The following is a 25,632-nucleotide window of genomic DNA, read 5'->3' as shown; positions in this document are numbered from 1 at the left end:
AACAATTATTAAGAAAGCATAACCACCCATATGTCTATAGTTAAGTTATCTGAACAGTTATAAAGTAATTTCAAATGGACTAAAACAACATCAAATTTGGCTTTTAAACATGTTTCTTTTAAGCCCAACTTGAGTGGGAACTCTCTTACCAATAAGCTAGCTTGATCAAGCTAGGCCATTTGATATTTGGGTTTCGTTCAAATTAGCTAAAAAACGGGCTCACTAAATAATTTGACACAAGACCAATCCAATCCAACCCGAATCAAATTGATTGGACTCTAAGGTCATTGAAGTCCAAGTACCACGGAAGACTTCATCATAAGTCTTTGAAGCTCTTCTCTGACATTTTAATCGAAAATATATTTATGTTTAAACTAATTAACATATATTTTCGAACATAACTTATATACTAAAATATACATTTTTTTGTTTTTAATTCAAACAGATCTAATATTATCTATTTTTCTTTACAACACAAAGATGGAATAAATTGATAGCATAAGTTATATTTATACATTCTTAGGAATCAAAAGTTCCCACCCCAGGGAGCATCTTCTCGTGGGTTTTTTGGTGGAGGAGGAGCCATTGTATTATTTGCTGGCTCTCTATACTCCATGCCTGCATACACAATGATCCAAAAATGAAGAACAAAATAGAAAAGAAACAGAAGAAATGAGTTAATAACGAAACGAGTATCAACCCCAACTCATCGTCATATATCTTAAAAGAAATTTAAGGGTCGGTTTGAAATGACTTTTTAAATGATTAATAATATAAGAAAAGTAAAATGATACCATGAATATTGAACCTCCTTGCATGAACATTGGAAGCTAAGATGAGTGTGAGAATGAAGAAGAATTTGCATAGAATTGAAGCAATGTTGGATGCCATTTGTGTTTGTTTTCGTGGTGTTTGAGATGTGATTAGTTTTGGAGTGCATTTGTTTGAGCTTCACATAGCTTTATTTATATGCATGAGCCAAGCCGCGTAGGTAAGGTCAATTCAAAACAACCAATGAAATTCAACATAAGACAAAGTAAAAGGTTAGGGTTTTGGTCCAATTGCTTATGGCTTTCACATTAGTTTTAATATGTTGAGTGTACCTATATAACATCCCATGTCATCACTAGTAGATATTGTCTAATTGGAGAAGAGAACGAAACATTTTTATAAGAGTGTGGAAATCTCCGTTTTAAAATAGTGAAGCTAACAGTAATATGTAACGGGCCAAAATAGACAATATCTAGTTGGATGTCTCTTTCTTTATTTTTTTTGGATTGAACGAGAGGAGTTTGAGTGTGTCCACACACTATTAGGGATTATGACTTTTTATTGATTTCACGAGCACTACAATTTTGACGAAATGTGAATAACGAAAGGGTTTTCCTACTTCTTTCTTCCTTTCGCACTACGATTCAATTATGTTATTTTCTATAAAAAAAAAAGAGGCATCAATCCATGGTGGGAGTTTAAAATGGGTACCAACGTGTTCAAAAAAATTAATTATTAAAAAAAACTCAATCCGTGCAATTTAGGTTGGGTTGAATTCAAATGAAAAAATTTTATGGATGATTATACATACAATTTTGATAGGTTGAGTTAAATCAAACCAACCCGAATTTATTGATAATTATATATACATATATTTTTTCTACCACCCTTCTTAAAATTAATTTTTAACTATTTAAAAGGTTTTTGGAAACATAGGTTGAGACTCATTGAATATTAATTAAATGTATCAAAATAAATAAATAGAACATTTTATTTTTATTAGAAACAAAAATTTGACCAAATGACCTAACAATCGTGTTGGGATTATTATTTAACGAGGGTTGTTTGAGTTGAAAAAAGTTACAATCGGAACAATTTGGATGTGTCTAAAAAATGCATCAACTCAATCCACGAACACCCCTACCATCAAATTCATTTGACACGGTTAGAAAGAGGAGTTATTGCTTGTGTCGAAAATTGAATCATCAGCATTTGAGATGATAATTTGATTATGAATACGTATAAAATTTCGAAACTTGAATAGTTTGAAATTTGTATTACACTACGAATCGAAAAGATCAATTCTATGTTTAGGGTTTAAGCCCTTGACATTTAGTTTCATACGATTATAGCATGTTTATCAAATAAAAACCCTTAGCATATGAGGAAATATTGAAAGAAATTAAGTTAGTAATGCTTAACTCTCATGTTGTTAGGGAAAGGGAAGTAGTAATGTTTATTAATATCACTTCATGTGGATAAAGGAGATTGGAAATAGAAACTAGTTATAGGTAAAAAAAAGTTAAGAAGATTTGACATCCTCCAATGTGCTTAGAAATTGCCACCCCTTGGCTTATCTTTCCTTGGGATGGGTCGACCAACCTTTCTTATGTTCTTGATTCCCACAACATCCTTGTCTGAAAACATCGTAAGAACAAACAAACAAGTAATTAGATTCATGGGTACCTAGAAATTGTGTTGTCTGAAATTGTTTTAAATGGGTAGGATCCACTTACAAGCAGTGAGAGGAGCAGAACCCAAATGCCTTGGTGCAACACGTTGAGCCAGAATGGCTATTAGAACCAAAACTATTTGCCACATGAAATATCTCTTGGCAGCCATTTTGTGGGCAAACAAAATACTAACCCTAATACTTTGTGGAACAAGGAAGTTGTTATTGGATTTCTTGCTGTTTTGTAAGGATATAAATACTCACAGACATCATTTCTCAGCAGCTTCATAGATGTGTAGGGTATATTTTATTGAAAGAAAGTTTGGCAATTCAAGTAGTGATACTAGTGGAGTTGACTTGAAATGTCTTCTAAACGTTTGAGATTTTTTGGGTGGAAATTAGGTATGTTTCCTACGAGAGGACCTCCGTTTATTTATTTACAGCGAGAAAAAAAAAAAAACTTCTAAATGTCCCACATTCGTTGGAGAGGAGAACAAACCACGTTCGTTGGGAAGGAGAACAAACCACCCTTTATAAGGGTGCGGAAACCTTCCCCTAGCAAATGTATTTTAAAGCTGAGTGGAAGTCCGAAAGGAAAAACTCAAAAAGGACAATATCTACTTACGGTGGGTCTCGACCGTTATAGAATTGGTAACAAAAATGTTATGTTTATTCTTAACCATAAGAACTCCAAATTTAAACTCGTTGAAAGGACTTGGTATGGTACGAGTGAATACATTTGAGGACCAATTTGAATTATTTTAAAAATGGGTGAATTGCATGTGTTCCTAGAAAGAACTTACATAGTATATATTTTTTTTAATAAAAAAAGAGCATAGGACGAAATGGGTTGGTGTGGAATTACAAGTTGAAGCCAAAATACTTCGCATCTATAAGAACAGTCAATAAACAACACCTGGGTTTGAAATATTATATATGCAAGTAGATGAATGCTTGGCCTTAGGCATTCACCTTTCAATCTTGGCGTCTCATTATTCAATCCCTTCAAGTTATCATAACTTTGCACATTTGTCGTGAGATCTCGCATTCATTAGAGAAAGAAATCATAACTTTGCACATTTGTCGTGAGATTTCGCATTCGTTAGAGAAAGAAACAAAACACTCCTTATAAAGGTGTGAAAACCTCTCCCTATCAAACACGTTTTAGAAACTTTGAGTGAAGTTTGAAAGAGAACGCTCAAAGAAGACAACATCGGCTAACGATGGTATTGAACGGTTACATTTATTGCACAATCCAACCGAACTTATATTTAAATCAATGGAGCTAATTGTGAGTTGGGTCAATGAAGGCCAGCTAGGTTGATTATTAAAATTGAGCGACATGGATGCCATTGTTGTGTGCAACACCAAACTCAGAGAAGTGGCTCCTATATTTTAGAAAGTCTAAAGTGTGAGATGTCACATCGATTAGAAAGGGAAATAAAACATTCTTCATAAGGGTGTGAAAATGTTTTCCTAACCGATGTGTTTTAAAATCGTGAGATTGATAGCTATACGTAATAGACTAAAATGAACAATATTTGCTAGTGGTTGGTTGGAGCTGTTACAATAAGACTATTTCATATAAATAATAATCACATTAGATGTTTTATACAAATATAGATGGATCACAAATGATCGAGTAAAAACTATATTTATTTGATGATAATGAAATTGATAAGGGAAATTGTATAGAGAATCTCAAAGTTCAATAGTTGCCATTACGAGGAGCAGCATGTGCTGGACCATCAGATGGACGAGGAGGAGGTCTCTTTGGCTTCATACCTACATAGAGAATGGATATTGAAATCAATATCAACCCACCAAGCTTGGATAGCAGCATCATAACTATTTGAGTATAAAAAGTAAGGATAAACGTACCATCAATATCGGGTGTGGAACTCAATCTCTTTGCATTTACGTTGGAAGGAAAGATGAGCCTAACAATCGACAACAGTTTCTTCCAAGCAATTGAAGCCATGTTGGAAGCCATTTTTATGGTACAGATTGTTTTTGAAGTGCTATATGTATATATATGGATGCCAAGCCGCGTAAAGCCGTTTTGTGAGAATAATTAAGGTCAAGGCCTCCTCATCTACTCAATTTTTTCTCCATTTTATTGGTCAAACTTTCAGATTCCTTCAATAAAAAAAATGTTTATGTGCATTGGGTTTAACAATGCCTCCACTTGGCAAGTGTGGGTTTGTGTATAGATCGATGCACATGTTTTAGATTGAAAAAAAAAAAGCTGAATTTTTTAATCGACCTGGAAAGGAAAGGAGTAATGTGTGATCTCATCTCGATTGAAGAAGGAAACATGGGCATTCCTTATAAGGGTATAAGAACTTTCTCTATTTGTGCCGTTTGAGTAAAGGAAGAGCACATGAATAAACTAAAACCACATTTAAATAAGAGTGATTATGATGATATAAAAGTTGAGAAACATTCAAAAGAATGAATGGCTTTACATATACCAACAAAGTACTTTTTTTTTTTCGAATGCTCAATCATAAAAAGTTTAAAATTAAAGAAGTTGGTGCGACCATTTGGTATAACAACAAGTAGTGTGCAATATGAAATATAATTATAGGCCTATAAATGGCACCTATATATAACTTCTCCATTGTAAATTCATGATCTCTTTTTAGTAGGTCCCGCAACAAGGAGTGTCGCGTTTTGGACGTTGGTTGGGTGAACTTGTAGCATCATTACCCGAATCTTCCTCATCTTCAAAAAAAAAAATATATGAACGATGATGACCCATGTTGAATACATAACCCATATTGAAGATTATTAGGAGTGGGTCCTACATTGGTTAATTTAGTTGAAGATCACGAGTTTATAAGTGAGGAATACTATCTCCATTGGTATGAGGCCTTCTGGTTAAGCCCAAAGCAAAGTCAGGAGAGCTTATGCTCCAAGTGGACAATAGCATACTATTGTGGAAATTCGCGATTCCTTAGAAGTGTAGTCAAAAGTGACTAAAGTGTCGAACAAATAGTGTACTTTGTTCGAGGGCTCCAGAGAAAGCAGTCGAGCCTCGATTAAGGAGAGGCTATTCGAGAGCTCCATAAGCCTCAGGGGAGACTTATAGTGTACTTTGTTCGAGGGGAGGAAGAATAATATCTCCATTGGTATGAGGCCTTTTGAGGAAGTCCAAATCAAAGTGGACAATATCATACCATTGTAGAGAGTCGTGATTCCTAACCCCCCTCCTTTTTCTTGAAGTTCGAGGTTTGAATCGACAAAATACCCTCTAATATCATCTAAACATAACTTAGTCCCTCTAATATCATCTAAATGTCCCTCTAATATCATCTAAAGATAACTTACATGCAGCAGAAGACATGGCGGCCAAACTTGTTGATGCAACATTAAAAACTGCAAAGATGGTGATTATAATCAGCAACAGTTTCCATATAAATACATGGTGATTCTTACAAGATCTACGAGAGGTAGCAGCTGCAATATGTGTTCCAAACGCCATATGGGAAGAACAAAGAATGAGCACCACAGCAAATAAAACCTTCCAAAGCATTGATTTGTTTTTTGAAAGCATTGAAGAAAGCAATTTAAACAACATATTTATAGCCTAAAAACCAAAGTTTTGAAATTATAATTTGAAGCCAACTCGTGCTTTGGTTGTTGTTTGACAAAATTTCTGAAACTTGAGCTGAAGATGGGGTATGAACTGAACAATTGTTACAGAAAGAGACGCTCAGTAGGCATAGATGCAGCCTAAATAGTGGCCAGAATTGACGGACATCTTACAAAAATATGAAATTATACCATGTGTGTCACACACATACTAACCTAGAACACTAATGACTAATTATTAAGATATTGTTTATGCTCAAATTAATTTTTTTTCAATACAGATTGATATCAAATTATGTAACGATTCAAATCCACTGCTAGCAGATATTTTCTCTTTGGACTTTCCCTTTCGAACTTTCTCGGAAAAGTTTCCACACCCTTGGAGGTGTTTTGTTCTCCTCCCCAACTAATATGGGACATCTTAGCTCTTAATTTTCTTAATATACATCTCTATAAATTTCTTTTCTCATTGGTCTATTTTGATTTATTCTCATAAATAACATAGTTTTGGATTAAAAAAAAATGTGTATACATTATTGATCATTTCTTAACCTAGTACATCATTAGTAGATGTTGTCTTTTACGTTCAAGGTCGTCTAGTAGGTAGAAGTTTTCGCACCCTTGTAAAGAGTATTCCGTTTCCCTCTTCAACTGATGTGAAATTTCATAATCTACCCCCTTTTGAGCCTAGAATGTTTTGTTCCCCCTCTCCAATCGATGTGATATCTCACAATCCACTCCCTTCGGAGCCCAACATCCTCGTTGACACTCGTTCCTCTCTCCAATCAATGTGGGATCTCACAACCACCCCTTTGGGACTTAGCGTTCTCGTTGGTACACTGGCCAATATCTGACTCTGGTACCATTAGTAACAACCCAAACCCATCACTAGCAGATATTGTTCTCCTTGGGATTTCCCTTACGGATTTTCCTCTAAGGTTTTTAAAAGCGTATACTAGGGAGAAGTTTACACACCTTTATAAAGAATACTTCATTCCCCTTTCCAACCGAGGTGGGATCTCACAATATGAAAGATCTATATTATGGTACGCTGTGATATTCAAGTTAAAAATGATATCGTATCGATAAATAGGGTAATAACTAAACATTTTAAAAGCTTTGATAATCTTGAATGAACACTTGATGAAGAAGGAAACATCTCCATTATTATATGTAAATGATAGTGAAACCAAACCCTCTATATTTAGAAGCACTTGATTTCATATAACAACAAGTAGTATGCAATATCAAATATAAGACTCCTATAAATCATTATAAATTCATAATCTTTTCTCCTTAATCTCTTTCTAGTAGTTCCCACAACAAGGGGTGTCACGTTTTGCACGCTGCTTGGGTGGACTTGTAGCATTGTTCCTCGAATCTTCCTCATCTTTAAACCAAAAAAAGAGATGATATCAAGTTAGAATGAGAATTAGAGTTCTAAAATATACCAAATACTTAGATCATCATCAGCCAAACATGACTTACATGCAGCAGGTGGCATGGCCTCCAAACTTGTGGATGCTACGTTGAAAACGGCTAAGATCATCATTATAATCACCAACAATTTCCACATGAACAAAGATATCTTTGAAGCCATTTACAGAATGATTTCTGATTGCATCTCTTTCATATGGGGAAGCTATAAATATATGGAGGTATGAAGTGATCAAGTGATAGAAATTTCTTAGCATCATAGTCTATAATAATATAACCCTAACAGTTTCATGTGGATTGGACTTTTGAACTCTCTTAAACGACTTGTCCAATGTGGATTCGACCTTTTTGATGCTTCATTTCAAGCTTCAAATTTTCATCTTCACACACGTTCACTTTAGTCCTTATCATATAAAGATACCACTTTTTGAATTCATAATCCCATTTTATAATATGATTACATTCAATATCAATTTTGAGAGGTATATAAATGAAACGATACTCTGTATCGGTATTGGGTAGAGAATATTTTATGTGGCACCAAAAATGAATGCATAGGACTTTGAAATTGGTTAAGAAAAAGGGAGCGATCCCATGACTTTATTACATTAGTGCTCTCCAACATACGTTATATTAATATTTTGGAGACAACGCATTTTGAATATTAATTAATAATAATCGTGCCCAAATAAAATAAAGGGTAAACGGTAAAAAAATGAAAAAACACCTTTTTTCTTTTCCCTTCCTTTAAATTAATAACAATTTAGTTTGTTGGTTTAAACTATTTTTAGGGTTCATCGTCTTTCAAAGGGTGATACACATCCCTTCACACTTACCTAATAGGGTTGTGATAAACATGTACACAATCATCTTGTGGAAAATTTAAGGAATTTATAAATTTATTAAATCGTGTTTGATAACGATTTTGTTTTTATCGATTGATATTGAAAATACGAATATAACATGAACGATGAACAATGAAATGACATTTGAATTCGGCATTTGTTGAATTGCATCAGTAATTTCCTCCTCTTGGTGGAGCTCCAGGTTTAATATGAGTACTCGTTCTCTTCCTTTCATCTTGCTCGTCTGAAATGTACACACCAACACCATGGATATATGTTCATTAACAACCTATCATATATTTCTTTATCAAAGACGAAAATGATTGTAAAGCAACAAATGGTTCATAAATGGGGTGCATTGTCATTTTTTTTTGTTTTTCCATTCGGGTTTCTCCTTAAAGTTTTTGAAACGTGTCTGTTAGGAAGAGATTTATTTTGATATCCCACATTAGTTGGGAAGGAGAACGAAACACCCTTTATAAAGGTGTGAAAACTTTTCACTAGCAGAGGTGTTTTAAAGCCTTACGGGGAAGCGCAAAAAGGAAAGCCCAAAGAGGACAATATCGGCTAGTAGTGAGGTTAGGCCGTTACATTTTCACACTCTTATAAAGAATGTTTGGTTATTCTCTCCAATCTAGAATTTCACGTGGAGTCTAATAAATTTAATGGTTATCAAACTTGACCTAAATTATAAGACTCGCCGTACGAAAAAGAACTTACAAGGTGTCCGAGGTTGAGAAACGAGGGTTCTAGCAGCACCAAGAGAAGCCATAAGAAGCAAAATAGCTAAGAGGGCCTGCAAAATAATGGAATGTCTCTTCCAAGACATATCTTTTTAGATAGACAAAGAAAACTTCGATACTTTGATTAGATAGGCTAAGTATATATATATATATATACATAAATTTTGGGAGTCCAAAGGGTTTTCCAATCACTGACTTGGAATGCTTCAACTCCGTTGCCATCTCGCAGCTTCTAATAAATATTATATACTTAGCCTTGCCATAAGAATACAAATAAAAATATAACATATTTATGATCAATAGATGATAAAATTTTAAGTTTGATAGCATTGGAACGTTGAAACAAAATATATATTTAGTATATCAATATGATTTACTATAAGATAGTTGATGATTTATTAATATATCAACTTTTTTTCGGTCATAACTCGAAGCTGTTCGAGGTGTTGGGTAATTTAGGATATAGGAATCGAACTCGGTCATCGATGGTTGAAGAGGGTGAAGCTTCTTCAGAGCTACACAAAGCATAAAAATGGTGGTTGGAACGATGATGATCTGCTGCGCCATTGTTGTACCTAAGTGGTTTGGTACCTAAGTGACTTCTTTTAGTATGGCATCAGCTGAATCAATGTTAAATATTGACCTAACGGTAATCCATTTACTTAAAATTTTAGGTTGATTCGTGTGAGGTCCCAAATCGGTTGGAGAGAAAAACGAAGCATTTCTCAAGGGTGTGAAAACCTCTCCTTAGTAGACGTATTTTAAAACAGTGAGGTTAACGACTATATATAATGAGTTAAAGCAAACAATATCAACTAGCGTGGACTTGGACTATTATAGATGATATTGGCGATACGTAACCGGTCAAAACAGACAATATTTATAGCAGTGGGCTTAGGCTGTTATAAATGGTATCAGAGCAGACACCAAATGATGAGCCAGCAAGGACGTTGGCCTCCAAGGGAGTGGACTGTGAGATCTCAAATTGGTTGGAGAGGGGAACCAAAAATTTCTTACAAGGGTATGGAAACCTCTCCCTAGCAGACGTTGTTTTAAAAACTATGAAGTTGACGATGATACATACTAAGTCAAAGCAGATAATCAATACGGTATTAGAACAAGTATCCTATAATACGAATCCCTCAACTACCGAATTAATTTGATTGAAATACATGGTCAAACTCGTATAATAATATTAATCACTCGTTGTTTCTCATTCTATATAGTTTTCCATCCACAAGTGAGAAATTTTAGGCCTACAAGAAATAAATAGTTGTATAAATTCAAAAGGACAACATATTTTTCTCCAAAAGAAAGCTTGAAGAAGTAGCTGTTTGAATCAACTTGAGGGCTCCCCTCCTCCATAGTTACCCCTTCTTGGGACGTCAGTTTGTGAACCAAGTAGAGCTCTTGATATACTCTCCTTATTGTTTTCATTATCTGCACTCAAATATAACAAACAAAACTTAAAGAAATTTACCAACAAAAAAAGATCAAATCAATATTTTTTAACAAAATTAGCCAAAAAAAAAAAAAGACATCCATGCTTAAAATTGATGATCATGGGAGAATTGAAAAGGTGATACTCACATGATCTACGAGGGGTAGCATCAGCAATATGTCTCCCAAACGCCATGTGGGAAGAACAAAGAATGAGCATGATAGCAAATAAAACCTTCCAAAGCATTGATTTGTTGTTTGAAGCCATTGGAGATATCTTCTCGTTAAACAGCATATTTATAGGCTAAAAACTAAAGGGTTTTGAAGCCAATTCGTGTGCTGATCTCATTGGATATCACTTTTCTTTGTTGTTTGACAAAATGTCTCAAACTTGGATCATCCTCTGCAAATTTGTTGCCTTTTTCTTATGGTCAATGTTCAACTTTTTGAGCTTGTTCATATCCTGGAAATGGGGTATGAACCAAACAAAGGTTACAGAAAGAGAGCCTTAATGGCTATAGATGCACCCTAAATTGTGGTCAGAATTGGCGGCGATTTCAGGAAAAATATGAATAAATTTACAATTTCCTCGCGCTCGGGTTGTCATTAGTATCACCTTTGTGTTAGACTATGACTGATGGACCCGTTTGTTAGCTGACATTTGTGTGAGTACAATTGATCTTGCTTTCACTTTCGTTACAATAAATAGTATCATAACATTTTACTTGTGACGTTAGGATTCAATAGTTTGAAAATAATAATCCGAAAATGATTGATCGGGAGGAATAACTTATTTTTCATTTATTCAATAAAGAAAAATATTAATTATTAATTATTACTATGAAAATCAGAAATTATTTTTGAAAAGGACTTGAATATCACGTAATTGAAACACAAATTTTAAATGAATTTTGGAAATAAAAAGTTTAAATTATTTGATAGAAGACTTTGTATGGATGAAGGCTGACCGTGTAGGACGAGGGTGATGGGCTGCCAACTAAAATCGTAAATAATAATAATAATAATGATAATAATAATAATAATAATAAATGCTAGTTTGTAGTCTTCTATGATGGTACTCATAATTTAAAGCAAAGTTTTTTTTTTTTTTTTTTGACAACGACTGCCTTTTAATTTCCTTACTTGGTTTGAAAGGTTCACCAACTCGATATTAAAATTAAAATATTATTTATCAAAGCACGTTATAATTATTAGGATTAATCTTTTGAGATGGTAGTTAGTGATTTTACTCACTGAACTATGTTCGAATTGGTTTGCATGTTTGACCGACTACTATTCTTCTTCATACAAGACTCATAACTAGATATCATCTTGTAACCCTCGAGATCGAGGTCTCATGAAGATCCTCCCCTATTAGGGTGGAGAATCATAGAGGGAGTAATGTGAGATTCTACATCGATGGGAGACAGGAACGAGTGCAACGAGGACACTAGACTCTGAAGGGGGTGGATTGTGAGACCCCAAATCGGAGAGAAGAACGAAGCATTCTTTGTAAGCCCGAGAGGGTGTAGAAACCTCTCTCTAGCAGACGCGTTTTTAAACCTTGAAGAAAAGCGTGAAATAAAAAGTTCAAAGAGGATAATAGTGGGTGTAAGCTGATGGTGGAAAAATTGTTCATCAATCCACGTCCCGATTTTTGTTTATGAAATAATATTTAAGTAACCTCTAATGGGTTGTTATTATTGAAAACGAACTCATTGAAAATGCTATTAAAATAATAATCAATCACTTCATCTTAATTACATAATTTTCTCTTAAAAACATTTACAACACAATTCTTTAAGCGTTATATACACAACTCTTTTGAAAATAATTGCATAAATGCTCGAAGACTAAGATCACCAAATAACAATCACAAGCAAAATACAAAATAAGCTAAACTATGAAACAAACTTGTGGATGATCGGCAGCTATGACGACTTCACCGATTAAGTTGTCTCAAAATACTAATTGTTTCCAGCTTGCAGCTCCAGCAATTGGCATGCATTGCGCATAGTTGGTCGTGATTGGGGATGTTTTTGGGAGCACGAAATTGCTAGACTCATTATCAAACTCAAGTCACTGATTGTTCTCTCGTCTTGAGGAAGCGCAACACGAGAGTCTAAGATATCGTTCAACTCAACCTTATAATCAGTTGAAGAATGCAACGATAGAATTACGTCTCCTGGATGCTTTCCCATCAAGACTTCAAACGCCACGACTCCAAAGCTATAAACGTCACATTTCTCAGTCGCCACCATAGTGTATGCAAGCTCTGTCACATTTGAAGTTCATCTAATTAGTTAAGGAATATATTAAACACAAAATTAAACTCGAAGAACATTTAATCTCACCTGGGGCAACATAGCCATGAGTGCCAGCAACAGTCGTCCAACGAGACACGTCAGGTTTCAAGAACCTTGCCGTACCAAAGTCCGCAAGATGTGCTTCAAACTCAGAGTCCAACACGACATTGTTAGCTGTTACGTCGCGGTGTATAATCGGAGGCCGACAATCATGATGAAGATAAGATAGCGCTTGTGCAATGCCTTTTACGACCTCGACCCGCTTCGACCACTCGAACGCCTTCGCTTCCTTTTCTCTACTCAGAACATGAGCTAAACTCCCTCTTTCAATATAATCATAAACCAAAAACGTATGAACACCTCTAGAACAGAATCCATACAGCCTAACAATGTTCCTATGCCTTACTTCTGTCAAAGCAGCTACTTCATGCTCAAAACTCTTCTGATTCTGATACCCCTTTTCATCATCCCATGAATGCAGCTTCTTCACTGCAAACACCTCACCTCCAGGCATTTCCACTTTGTAAACCTTCCCTGATCCTCCTTCCCCTATGCAGTACTCGTCGTCGAACTCGTTCGTCGCGTTGATTATGTCGGAATACACGATTCGACCATTGAAATACCAAATATTTGAAAACACTTTCTCCCTCACTCTCGTCATGTTCGCTTCGGGATCTTGCCTGGTTTTCTTTCTAAGGATACAAAAAACAACCCCAAAGATTGCAATAGATACTAAAAGTACTCCCAATAAAGATGGAACAAGAACCTTTACAAGGTTTTTGTGGCTGTTCTGTTCTTGATCATCTGTCATCACAGGACTATTGCAGCGTGGGAGACCGTTCAAATCTCCACATAATCCTCTGTTGTTAATAAAAGCTTCTAATTTAGCTGTTTTGAAGATGCCTTCACTTGGAAGAGGGCCCTCTAGATCGTTGTTGGATAGATTAATAGACACCAAGCTCATCATGTTGCCTAATGAATCTGGTATTGATCCAGAAAGATTGTTATGAGACAAGTTTAAATTCTCCAAGTTTCGAAGATTCCCCAAGAGGGAAGGAATTGCTCCACTTAATGAATTGTGGCTTAGATCTAGTGAATCTTGTAAGGTCACAAGGCTTCCTATTCGAAATGGGATTGAGCCATTCAGCTGGTTCATGCTCAAGCTTAAATATTGCAGCTTGACACTGTCGCCTATTTCAGAAGGGATTGATCCACTCAACATGTTCATGGAGAGGTCTAGATGTGCTAAATTCACAAGGCTTCCTAGCTCGGCAGGGATCGACCCAGAAAGCCGATTGTTTCGTAGTCCGAGTACCGATAGGCTCGACAAGTTTCCGATGCTTTTTGGGATCGATCCAGAGAGATTATTCGACGAAAGCTCGAGCTCTACCAGATTCTCCAACTGAGTGATCTCATTTGGGATTTCGCCATTAACCCTGTTGCCTGTGATCCTCAAAAGGGTCAAGTTTTTGCATTCTCCCCATTTTGGAGAAAGATTTCCATTGAACTGATTGTTGCTTAAGTCGATGTAATTAAGCTCTGGATACACTCCGAAATCTTGGTCCAATGATCCGGTAATGTTGTTACTCTGAATCAAAACACGGTATAAACTAGGACAGTTCTTCAAGCTCATAGGGATTGGACCGGTAAAACCGTTGAATGCAGCTGAAAAATTTACGAGTTTCCCTCCTTTACAGACATCGGGAGGTAAACTACCTATGAAATTGTTTTCAGCAAGATGAAGAACAGTTAAAGATGACATATTTCCCAAATTCTGTGGCACTTCACCAGATAAATTGTTGATGAACAAGCGCAAATCAGTCAAGTTCTTCAAATTTGCAATACTTTGAGGAATTTCTCCAGAGAAATGATTGTCATTGAGACGAAGAATGTTTAAGTTACTCAAATTCCCCAAAGAGTGAGGAATTGGACCTGAAAATTGGCTTCTATCAAAAGCAATCAAATTCAAAGACTTGATATTCCCGATCTCTTCGGGTACTCTGCCTTCAAGCAGAGTATCTTGAAGCAAAAGATTCCTCAAACTCCTTAACCCAGTTTTGGAATTACCAGACCCATCTGGAAAAAGACGAGAATCCAAAGACCCAGTAATGGAATTACGAGAAACATCAAGCTCAAAAACCTCTGTGAGATTCGCGAGAGACAGAGGCAGAGTACTGTTGAGAAAGTTGGTGGAAAGATCAAGAAACTGAAGCTTTGAAAGAACACCAATGGAGGGGGGAATCACACCAGTGAGATTATTGATTTTGAGATCAAGACGAAGGAGATTTGGAAACGAAGAGAAGTTCAAGTGATCGAGAGTACCAACTAAACCAGTATTGTCGAGCTTGATTTCAACGACGCTGCTCTGTTTATTGCACGAAATGCCCCGCCATTGACATGGGTTTGAAACAGAGGAGCTCGAGTTTGAAGGAACAACCCATGAATCAAGAACCGACTGCTTAGGGAGACTCTGTTTCCATCTCAGAAGAGCTTCAGTTTCCATGGCTATGGCGTCAATGGCTTCAACAGAGAGAAGAAGAAACAGAGTAAACAAAACAGAGTAGCACCATTGTCGGGTTTGGCTATGAGTAGCCATAGTTGTAAGCTCCCAATTGGGAATTGCAGAAAGATATCGTGAAGATATATAGAAGAAACGAACTGGGTTGATGAACATGGGTCAAAAATTCAACCTTTTTTTGCCAAGTTTCGAAGTCTTCAATGTGAAAAAAGAAAAGAAACAGTGTGCAGATTTGGAAAAACGACCAAACAGGTTACCACCTTTTCAAGTCGCTGTCTTCTCTACTTTAGATTCTGTCTTGTTCTAAGTATTCAAACAACTAATTTTCCTTTTTTATTTTAAAATTAAATCACGTGTAGTGGTTGTGTTCTAGCCGTTCTTCAAGAAACTAAATATATTTTATCCATAATCTTGGCTAAATCTAAGAACTTAGGACGTTATAAACATAATAATATACATATATACATTTAAAACTTTTAACTTATCTAGTATTTTATTAGTAGTTGAAGGTTTAATTATTTTAAATATTGAAGGGAAATTTGAAGGGGGAAGAACAGAAATTTCTAGAAAATTAAATTCCAAGTTGACAATAAACCATACGATCGTTGAATGTGTGAGTGAAGTGAATGCAATGGTTTTCTAAAAGCCATGGAAATAAATTATAATTTTCAACAAATGTGATTGTTAGGAAAGAGATTTATTGACTAATAAATAACTTTTTTTTTTAATTTTATTTTATACGATATTAGCCAACTTTGGAGGTTGATATTATTATAAAAAAGATTTTTAAATTTTAAAAAAATGGTGATAGACTCGAATGGCCGACGGATAGGACCAGCTTTGTTCATTAATATTACAGGAGTTGACTTTGACGAAATGGTTGGAGGTGAATAAAATTGGATTATTATATTATTACAAGTTGAGAAGAACAAACCAAATCTTTCCAAGCTTACAAAGTGGTCCAATTTTGAAACGCTGAAAATGAAGCGTAGTTCGTTTACGGACACATTTTGAAAATCTTGAGGGGACTCGAAAAGGAAAAGCTTAAGGAGGACAATATCTGCTGGCGGTGAATTTGGGCCGTTACAAATGGTATCAGAGCCCGACGCTGGACTATGTGCCAACGAGGAGACTGTGTGCCAATAAGGACGCTGGGCCCCGAAGAGGGGTAAATTTGGTGGAGACCCACATCGATTGGAGAAAGGAACGGGTGTCAGCAAGGATACTGGGTCCTGAAGGGGGTGGATTATGATATCTCACATTAATTGTGGAGGAGAAGGAAACCTTCTTTATAAGGATGTGGAAACCTTTCTCTAGCAAACGCGTTTTAAAGCCTTGAAGAGAAATTTGAAAGGAAAAACTCAAAGATGACAGTATATATTAGCGGTGGGCTTCGGCCGTTACACTAAAACTACGTACGAATGAAAACGAAAAATAAACAATATTTAAAAGAATTGACGTTACAAGGTCTGAAATAGTTGAAAAAAGAAAGGATTAGATGTTGAGAAGATGTGCTGAGTTTTCCACCTAACCCCTTTGAAAGAAGTCTCCACAATGGGTTCAAGGATTGTGGCCAAAAGTGGGCAACACTCTACTCCACTTCGTCTACTCATAATTTAATAATTGAAGCTTTTCAATGTGATTTACTTATTGTTCTCTAATTAGAAGATGTGCAAAATTATTTCTAAGATAGTTTTAGAAACAATTTAAAAATCGAATGTGGGCAACACTCCACTCCATTTTCGTGTGGTTTAGCGTGCACTAGCTAAAGGATAGACTTAAGAGTACATATACACCTGTTTGGTGGGTCCATGTGCACATACATAGGTCGTGGGTAGAGTTCAAGGACATGAAATGATTTTATGGAAGGATAGGTCCCTTCATCATTGCTTGTGTATGTATTAACCGACTTTTTTTTGGAGGTATTTACTAGGTATTTCTTAAAATACTCAAGTCACGTGTACTCTCATTTTCAAGTAAAGAAAAGGTACCTCTACACGGGTGACAACATCATCGTGACGACCATGGAATAGAAATTAGGGTATATGCATTTTTCTTGTTCCATGTAGCCTTTGGGATAGACCAAGGCATTGTTTATTCCCTTCCTTATTTTTGTAATTGTTTAAAGATTTTTTTTTTTTTTTGTTAAGTTCATGGCATTGTTTTAAGAATATGTTCACAAACGAGGTAGATTTTGTTACGTAATATAACGTTCCATTAAAATAAAAAAGAAAAGAGAAACATTAAAGTTATTGTAGGGTGAAGAACATAAGATAGGATGGGATGCTCCCCAAAAGACAAGAACAGCAACAAAAAGAAGAACACAGAGCTGATCCAAACAAATGAGGTATCAAGGGTGGTTGCTTAATATGGGAGGAACATAGCCTCCTCCCCATGGGACATCATCAGCAGTTGGTTTCTTTGATGTACCCTTCCCAACCTGTCCGTCCTCCATCGCCATTTTGCCTGAAACCAATTGAAACCATGAAACCATGGAGGCTACTAGTACGTATCAGAGACAATAATAATGGGAAACAAGACAGACAACTTACGAGTACGAGGAAAGTGGAGCAAAGCCTTGCTGTTGGCTGTAGAAGCAGTAGAGGCAACGAGAAGCAAAGCAAAGAAAAGCAGCCTCAAGAGAAGGGAAATCCGGATCCTCCTGGGGGACGCCATTTTTTTAATAAGCTTTTGGAGGTAGCTCAAGGCCTAACTTTGTTTACTTATATTTAAGATGCCCCAACTTACAAGACTTCAGCTCGTCGCTGTGGCTGTGGCTGTGGCTGTTCCTACTTCCACTTCCACTCCTGAGCTCCAAGAGTCAAACATGTCGGCCATTTTGAGTGGTTGACACTCGGGTTTCATGGCCTCACACTACTCTGGATATTTTCGTTTTTTTCCTTACAATGTACTTAATTTAGAGTTTTTATAATTAAGCCACAAAAAAAAAATGAAGTTACACGTGATTTTTAATTCTTTTAATTCTTTCTTAGTGATTTTATCCTCCAGATCACTCTTATTTGTAGTCTCCATTTATTCATATACCTTTCGTTACTCAAGTGTCACATGCCTATCAACTTCTATTTTGGTTCGTCCTTAAGCCGATAACACCTCATGCCCAGGATTTCGAATCCCTAGTCCAAATGTTAGAGCATGGTAAGCTATTGGTTGGTATATTTGGCCCTCAACATTTTAAGGGCGAATATTTACCACGAAGCTCTAAGTGTAGTGAGATCAGTCATCGAAGTGAAGGAGGAGGAAGTGCAGGAGTTGTAATTTCATGCCCCTTAGGCTACTCGTCTTCAGATTTTAAGAGGAAAAAGGTGAAGAATAAGAGTGCCAAGGTTGGCAGGTGGTCCGACTGTTTCCTACCTACCACTTACCTCCGTCGACTTGGGCTGTGAAGTCAAGGAAGTCGGCCATTTCTTTCTTTCTTTCTTTGTATTCACTGCTCACTTAAGTGATAAAATTGCATATTTTTGTGTGTCTGACATTGACATAAGTAATTACAAAATAGAAACACTGTAAACAACAAGAGTAGTATGCTATTAAACTCTGATTATTAAGCTTGAATTTAACTCCAACGACACACACACACCACGCCTTTAAAGGCCACAACCTTGCAGGAAAAGAAATTCATAAAACTTGTGGATCAGACATCCTTATTATCCAAACCCACCAAAAGGGCAAAGAAGGGTAACTAAAGATAAAATACACTAACAGACCTCAAGACCTTGCCCTTAGGAGGAATGGGGAGGAGGAGGAGGAGAACGAGGAGGAGGAGGAGAATAATGTCCTCTCCAAGCGGTATCCAATTGTCGAGCTATTAATCTGCTGCCTCCTATCACACCATTGGGCTCCGCCGCCATCTCACCTGTTGACTCGAACACAAAAAGTGATAAAAGCCTCATGAAAAGAACAGTTAAATCACTTATCAACTCAAAAGCTTAAACGGACTTACGGGCTGTGCGTGTGACAACGTTAGCCCCAGCAAGTTCTCTTGCAGAAACACTGACAGCAATAAGAAGGAAAGCCAAGAAGGCAACCTTCTTCCAAGCAACCAAAGCTGTAGGTGAAGCCATTGGTTTTTGATTGTACAAAGCTCAAAATGGTGTGTGGGATTAGAGAGACTTTGGTGGTGTATATATTGGCTAACCCAATACGCTAATGGGAGGGCTTCACTTTCGAGGAAACAGATTTCAAAGTTTTGGTCTCCACAACACTTTTTGACTCGGAGACTGTTCGGCGATTTACCACTAGCGGTCTTCACCAACTTTTATACTTTTGCAAGGAAAAGTCATCAACCTGTGTTACTCAGTCAATGAAGCCAGCCGTCTATATACTTTCGTTTAATATGTTCAGAAATTTCTGGCAATAATTTACATATCATTGTAATGGGTTTGATGGAAAACAATAAAGATGTCATTTGTTCCACAGAAATAAGAAAGAAGTAAAAGGGACTAAGATCTTGTACAGTACAAGGATCACTTGTTTTGCTTAGCAGTAGCAGTTCTCTGAACAGTGGAAACACCATCTACGAATTTGGTCCGGAAAAGTACATTGGCATTGTTGAACATGCCTTCCTTGAGTGAAACAACGATGAACTGTTGGATCAAAGAAATGAAAAGGATAAGCTACCATAACATTGTCTGCTTGGATCAAAATGAGCCGATAGTTCTCACAATTACTAATTTGAATCTTTCTTTCAATAATATTTCATGCTGGTAGAAGTCATCCCATCTTAAATCTCATATTTTGATTGTTTTATGGCTAGTAAATCTATTAGACTTTCATTTTGAATGCAACTGTAAGAAAAACGTATTTTAAAAAATAATAATAAATCCGATGAGTGTCAAGAAAATGAAAGAAACCTGGGAATGTGGGAAGTGAGCCTTGATCATCCTCCCGATGTTCTGTGTATGGCTTAAATCAAGAGCTGCATCAACCTGAAAATCAAGGAACACAGTATGATGGTTGCATATCAATTTGATGAGGACAGGATGTTCTCTTATATAGAGACTGAAGTGAGTAAAACAAATTAAACTAAAAGTGAAAAAAAAAAAATGTCTTATCATGACACTTTCCAGCTGCGCTGTATAAAAAGAAAATCTTAAAAGAAAAAAAATTGTATTATCCCATTACTTCCAATCAACCCTTTTGATCATCTCTTTCTTTCTTTTTGTTACCCTTTTGGGACCTAAGAAGTACAGCAGAGTGAGATATTAAACATACGAGCACCCATTCCCATACCCCAAGAAAAAAGAGGGGATAAAAGGGAGAGCAGCAAAGAAAGGAGAGAAAAGGACACAGATGATAGAGCTCACAGTAATCTTAATTAACTCAAAACAAGGTCAAGGAAAGGTGCTAAAAAGAGGCGTAAATCATCCGGTGTAATCCGGAGCTAGTCTCCATCAAATTTCCAAACCAAGATCCCGAATAAAAAACATAATATGTTGATCAAATTTTAAAGTGTATTTTACAAAGAACCACAGTCAAGAAAATCGAACAAACCTCGTCCAGGATATAAAGTGGAGCTGGTTTGAAGAGAAGCAATGCTAAAATTAGAGAAAGTGCCAACAAAGATCGTTGACCTCCACTTAATTCTGATAATGACTGCTTCCAAACACCACCAAATGCTACTCGTACTTCAAGACCATCTAAGAAGCTGCAACCTTCAGGGGGCTCTAATTTAGCCGTGGTCCCAGGTAGTAATGTAGAAAAAATGGAACCAAAGTCACTGTATAAAGATAATATCAAACAAGATGCTCAGTCCACTTATTTGAGTCGAGGAAAACAGGGGAAAATGAACAAGATGAACTAAAATGAGATGGCTAACGATCTACACAATTCTACTCACCTGTTAACTTTTACCCAAGTAACTTTCAGGGTTTCCTTCTTTTTCTCATCTAATTCTTCGATCACCTTCTTTATTTTAAATTTATCGTTCTAAAAAAGAGAGTTTAGTTAGTAAAATGAAGACAAGGAAATGTATGCATAATTGATGAAACTAACCTCGATGATGTTCTTCTTGGACATCAAATCATTGTACTCATCCTCCGCTTTCTCAAACATTGCCATTACTTTCTTGTTCACCCTTTTCTCAAGGCTTCATATGCAAAGAGAAAAGTTTAGAGGGGGTGACAGTAGGGTGGTAACGATTTTAGCATAATCTTTCGAACTTCACAACAATCAGTTAAGCATCTATCAAGATCGGTATTGCATAATTGCAAAAGCATGCACAATATGCCCAAAAAATTAGGATACCATTTAAATAGTAATATTTGAAACTTGAATTTCTAAGCCATGCCACTCACCTGGATTGTTGAGCCTGCAGTCTTTCGAGTTCTTCTATAGCTTTACAAGGATCACGTGATTCAAAATCATAATCAGTTCCATTTTTTCCAAATAGCTGTTTCTCAGATGCAATCCATGCATGTTTCTCAACCAATTTGTCCACTCGAACAGAACAATCTTTCCTTTCCATCTGTAATCGTTTTACCTAACATAAAAACAGAAGGTATTGTTTATTGATAGTGTCAACTCAATTACCTTAGAATGAATACAATATTAAGTATTATACATCATTTTCCATTTTCTTCTTCTCAATACTCATTTCACTAAGTTTATGTTGAAGTTCTTGCTGCTCTTTGACAATGCAACTGATTTGGGAATCACATTCCTTCATCTTCAAACGGACTGCATCGAGCTCAGACTGAGCCAGATCATTTTTACTTTTTATGGAAAGTACCTGCAATGGAGAGAATCAGGTAACAATAATTTCTCTCAACTTCAGGGAGCTAAAGGTTTTTCTTATACCTTGGCCCTCTTTTCTTCTAGTTCCAAGGTTAAATTGTTAATTTGTGTTTTCATAGCAATTAATTGAGCCTCTAATGTTGCCTTCTCTTGTACAACAGCTTCCATTTCCATGACAAGCTTCTCCCTTTCATTTTCATGCCCCTACAAGTTAGTAGGACCATGTGTTAAAAAGGATGATAAGTTAGACACCATGCTGACAAATTGATGGCACAGTTGTTAATAAATTATCGGAATATACATTAACAATTAGCTATCATGGAATCGCCAGAAGAATAGAATTCCAAGGTGCGGGGCTTCCCCCAAAACATTTTCCATATTACATACGCCTCAAATCTTACAATGAGCATATGAAGGTGTCTGGATGAAGTACTTCATTTTCCTGTAATATTTGTGTTCTCCTAAATAGTTATTCAGTTTTATAACCTATCTCGTCACTTGTTAAAGCTTGAAATTTTTTACTTGACTAAGTGAGCGCAAAATTTTGAATCTAATAAAAAATAAAAGAAATACGTACAGGAGGGCATGTCTTCAACACGATATTATTCTTAATTACCAATTTTCAATGAGAAAGTCAGGAATGGTAATTTCTACTGAAGCCGTGTACCTTTAAATCCTTTAAACATGACTGCAGTTTAGATTTTGTCGCCTTAATCATTTGCTCAAGGTTTTTTAACCTTCCTTCTCGATTATTGTCATGCTCTTTGATTGATTTTTCAAGCAACGAAACAGCATTCACACAATCCTTATATTCAAGTTCCTTTCCTTTGGCAGTAGCTTTTGCTTCTTCAAGCTCCTGCTCAATCCTCTTCACCAATTCACCAAGCTTAAAAGACACCAAGAGAACAGAATAAAAAGCCGAAACAAATTGAGTTCAAGATAAGGAGACTCGAGCATCAAATTACAATCTAAGCATAATTCCAAACATTAGACTTATATAAAGAGGTCAAAAGTGATAAAACCTTATGATGCTCATTTTGCTCTGCTCTTGTCTGAAATAACGAGAGATCATTCATTTTAAGCTCTAACTTCGCCTTTAAGTCCGCAAACTTTTTTTGGAGTGGAAGGATCTCTGAAATCTGACATAAAAAAACAATTTAAACGTAAGAATTTTAAAATAGGTAGCTGACCAGAACACCATTCAATTTTCCAAAAGTATTCCGCCACAAAGAAGTACTGAAATAATTTTAAATATCCACAAGAAATGCATGAAAATTGTGCAGGCTTCAACAAGTAATAGTTAGATAGCTTGACAAATAATCTATAAATACACTTGGACGTTGAGTTTTTTTCCCCTGTGAATAAAGAGCAATGTTGACAGAAAAATACGAAGACAAAGCAGTCTATATTTGTTTGTTTACATTAAGAAATTCCTTCTTCGTGTATCATGTAATAAAACCATGTATTACCCATTGACATTATTGTTCTTAAAACCAAGAAATGGTATAAACTGCAACCAATGAACTTCAGAAAGATATTGCAGAAATCCTACAAGTTGGCTTGCTTATATTTCTTTCTTTCCATAAAAGTCGAGAGAAAAACTGTACAGCGTACCTTTGCTTCAATGTCAGATAATTTTTTCTGATGCATGGAAAGTTCGGCTTCCATCCCTTTCAAATCATGAAGCTGCCTCAACAATTGACCACCACCCCTGTCAAGAGAGATAATTGCTTAACAAGCTGAGTTCAAATTTTGGAAGTATCTTAGCCATTAAAGCTTGAAGGCAAATATGCTATTTTTATTCAACATATACCCAGGTCAAGGGCATACGGCGTTCCCTGAACCTAATCAAGAGGTTTTAAGTATGCAAGAAACACATGTTTATTTTGCATATCCATAATCTTTAATGTTCCTGCTAAATCTATAAACAGAAGCGAGAGTTTAGAGGTATACTTGCGACTTCCTCCAGTCAGTAGACCACTTGGCTGAAAAATGTCACCTTCAAGTGTAACACTTGGGGTGTGAATTTCTCTATTAAAAGCAACCTGTAGATTGATAAATAACAAAAAGGCTATAAGCAGACTTATTATTTTCTCTAAGAGCACATCATTTCTCTCAGCATGGACACTAAATTAACATACCTCTTTTGCAGCATCAATATTTTTGCAAACAAAGGTTGAACCGAATACATACTCCATTGCACTCTACAACGCGCACCAATTTAGAGAAACGTGTTATTTGCATTGAGAAAACAAAAGTTCCCTAACAACCAAAAGCACAATTGCAACCAAGTCCATTCATCCGTATCTTGTTATAAAAAGAAAACACTTCTAGTACAAACTTGAAATGGCCATCATTATTGCATACAACCACAACCAGGTTGCTAAATCAAACTTCAACTGCATAAAATTCCCTTTATTTCCCAACAATCTATTAAATCATCTTTCCCTTGATCAAGATCTCACAGAAAAGAAACGCCAACATATATCAACAATTTAAGGCTATAACCACATCCAATAAAAAGGAAAAGTCTAAGCATACCTTCAATTCTTCTTCATACCCAACTAAAGAAAGTGCAAGTTCGGCATTCTCCTTCCCAACCTAAAAAGGTAACCGATTGAAAAAAAAATCTAAATAAGCGAACTTAGAATGCCAATACTGTGAAGAGAACTAAGTTAAGTAACCAACCAATTTGACAGCAGCATGTTGAATTCTTGGGGGAACGGGATTAGATTGTATCTTACTCAATGGTATAATTGTTACTCTCCTCCGAAGATCACCATTCTGAAGCAACTGCTTTCCAGTATTTTCATTGTCTACAACTATATTAAACATTTTTCCACCGGCAGTGACCTGCGTATTCACTTAACTTGAGAGCACATATTCTAGTACATATTTATGTATTGCAACATTTATAACAAGCTACCTCTAAGGCGGTCATTGCAGAACTATCTTTTACTTTGATAAGTTTTGCAACTACTCCTTTGACCTTTGACCTATCAAAATTTTTTACAGGGTCACGGTATTTGAATTCAACGCTAGCTAATTGTGCTGAAAGGTTGCGTATCTCATCTTTCAGCTTTTGTACTCTCTCCATTTCAAATGCACGTTCCTGCATAAAGATATAGGTTAACATGATGATCAATCAAATCAATATCGATGCGTTAATTAGTTAGTACAAAGAATCAAAGAAATAGCACTGGCCTTTTGTAAAGCTTCTAACTGGCCCTCTTTGTATGGGAGAGACTCCAACGAAAGCTTGACATTCTCTACATCTTTTCTTTTAGTACTTAACTCATTCTCTACAGAAATAGCTTCTTCACGCTTCGACAATAATTGCTTAGTTTTCTCCGCAAGTTCCTTTTCACAATGGCTTATTTTTGTTTTCAATTGTTTTAGTTCGGTTTCAGCACTCCCAACAGCTACTTTAGCATCGCCTAGTTGATCTTCAAGACATTTCTTCTCATCTCCACTTCCCTTGCCAGCTGATACTCCCTGTACAATTTTTTTTTTTTTTTTTTTTTTTTTTTTTTTTTTTTTTTTTTTTTTT

The 25,632-nt window shown here is 36.0% G+C and overlaps 2 protein-coding genes and 1 long non-coding RNA gene across 3 annotated transcripts in view; all 3 read right to left on the bottom strand.

Annotated features, from left to right (window-relative positions):
* Window positions 1–10,177: 10,177 nt before the first annotated feature.
* On the bottom strand, window positions 10,178–10,807 carry LOC111430870. The gene is made up of 2 exons (XR_002708392.1): window positions 10,656–10,807; window positions 10,178–10,505 (listed from the first exon to the last, which is right to left on the bottom strand). It is a non-coding gene; the product is annotated as an uncharacterized LOC111430870 (long non-coding RNA).
* Window positions 10,808–12,230: 1,423 nt separating this feature from the next.
* On the bottom strand, window positions 12,231–15,481 carry LOC111430863 (MDIS1-interacting receptor like kinase 2-like). Its single transcript, XM_023067320.1, has 2 exons — window positions 12,860–15,481; window positions 12,231–12,780 (listed from the first exon to the last, which is right to left on the bottom strand). The coding sequence occupies exons 1-2, from the start codon at window positions 15,405–15,407 to the stop codon at window positions 12,473–12,475; spliced, it is 2,856 nt and encodes a 951-aa protein (XP_022923088.1). The 5' UTR covers window positions 15,408–15,481; the 3' UTR covers window positions 12,231–12,472.
* Window positions 15,482–17,521: 2,040 nt separating this feature from the next.
* Window positions 17,522–25,632, bottom strand: part of LOC111430862 (structural maintenance of chromosomes protein 2-1) — a 10,635-nt gene continuing 2,524 nt past the window's right edge. The window contains exons 4-22 of the mRNA XM_023067319.1: window positions 25,287–25,577; window positions 25,009–25,194; window positions 24,771–24,935; window positions 24,624–24,683; window positions 24,224–24,286; window positions 24,036–24,127; window positions 23,697–23,793; window positions 23,105–23,221; window positions 22,750–22,968; window positions 22,146–22,286; window positions 21,910–22,077; window positions 21,644–21,828; window positions 21,342–21,435; window positions 21,187–21,275; window positions 20,841–21,066; window positions 20,201–20,275; window positions 19,291–19,933; window positions 17,882–19,203; window positions 17,522–17,795 (exon numbers count right to left, since the gene is read on the bottom strand). Coding sequence (XP_022923087.1) covers window positions 19,814–19,933; window positions 20,201–20,275; window positions 20,841–21,066; window positions 21,187–21,275; window positions 21,342–21,435; window positions 21,644–21,828; window positions 21,910–22,077; window positions 22,146–22,286; window positions 22,750–22,968; window positions 23,105–23,221; window positions 23,697–23,793; window positions 24,036–24,127; window positions 24,224–24,286; window positions 24,624–24,683; window positions 24,771–24,935; window positions 25,009–25,194; window positions 25,287–25,577 — 2,388 coding nt within the window. The 3' untranslated portion in view covers window positions 17,522–17,795; window positions 17,882–19,203; window positions 19,291–19,813. The remainder of the gene's footprint in view (window positions 17,796–17,881; window positions 19,204–19,290; window positions 19,934–20,200; window positions 20,276–20,840; window positions 21,067–21,186; window positions 21,276–21,341; window positions 21,436–21,643; window positions 21,829–21,909; window positions 22,078–22,145; window positions 22,287–22,749; window positions 22,969–23,104; window positions 23,222–23,696; window positions 23,794–24,035; window positions 24,128–24,223; window positions 24,287–24,623; window positions 24,684–24,770; window positions 24,936–25,008; window positions 25,195–25,286; window positions 25,578–25,632) is intronic.

Source organism: Cucurbita moschata, unplaced genomic scaffold (genome assembly GCF_002738365.1).
Source record: "Cucurbita moschata cultivar Rifu unplaced genomic scaffold, Cmos_1.0 Cmo_Scf00034, whole genome shotgun sequence".
In the NCBI taxonomy this organism is placed as follows: Eukaryota; Viridiplantae; Streptophyta; class Magnoliopsida; order Cucurbitales; family Cucurbitaceae; genus Cucurbita; species Cucurbita moschata.
This window is presented reverse-complemented; position numbering and strand designations above follow the sequence as displayed.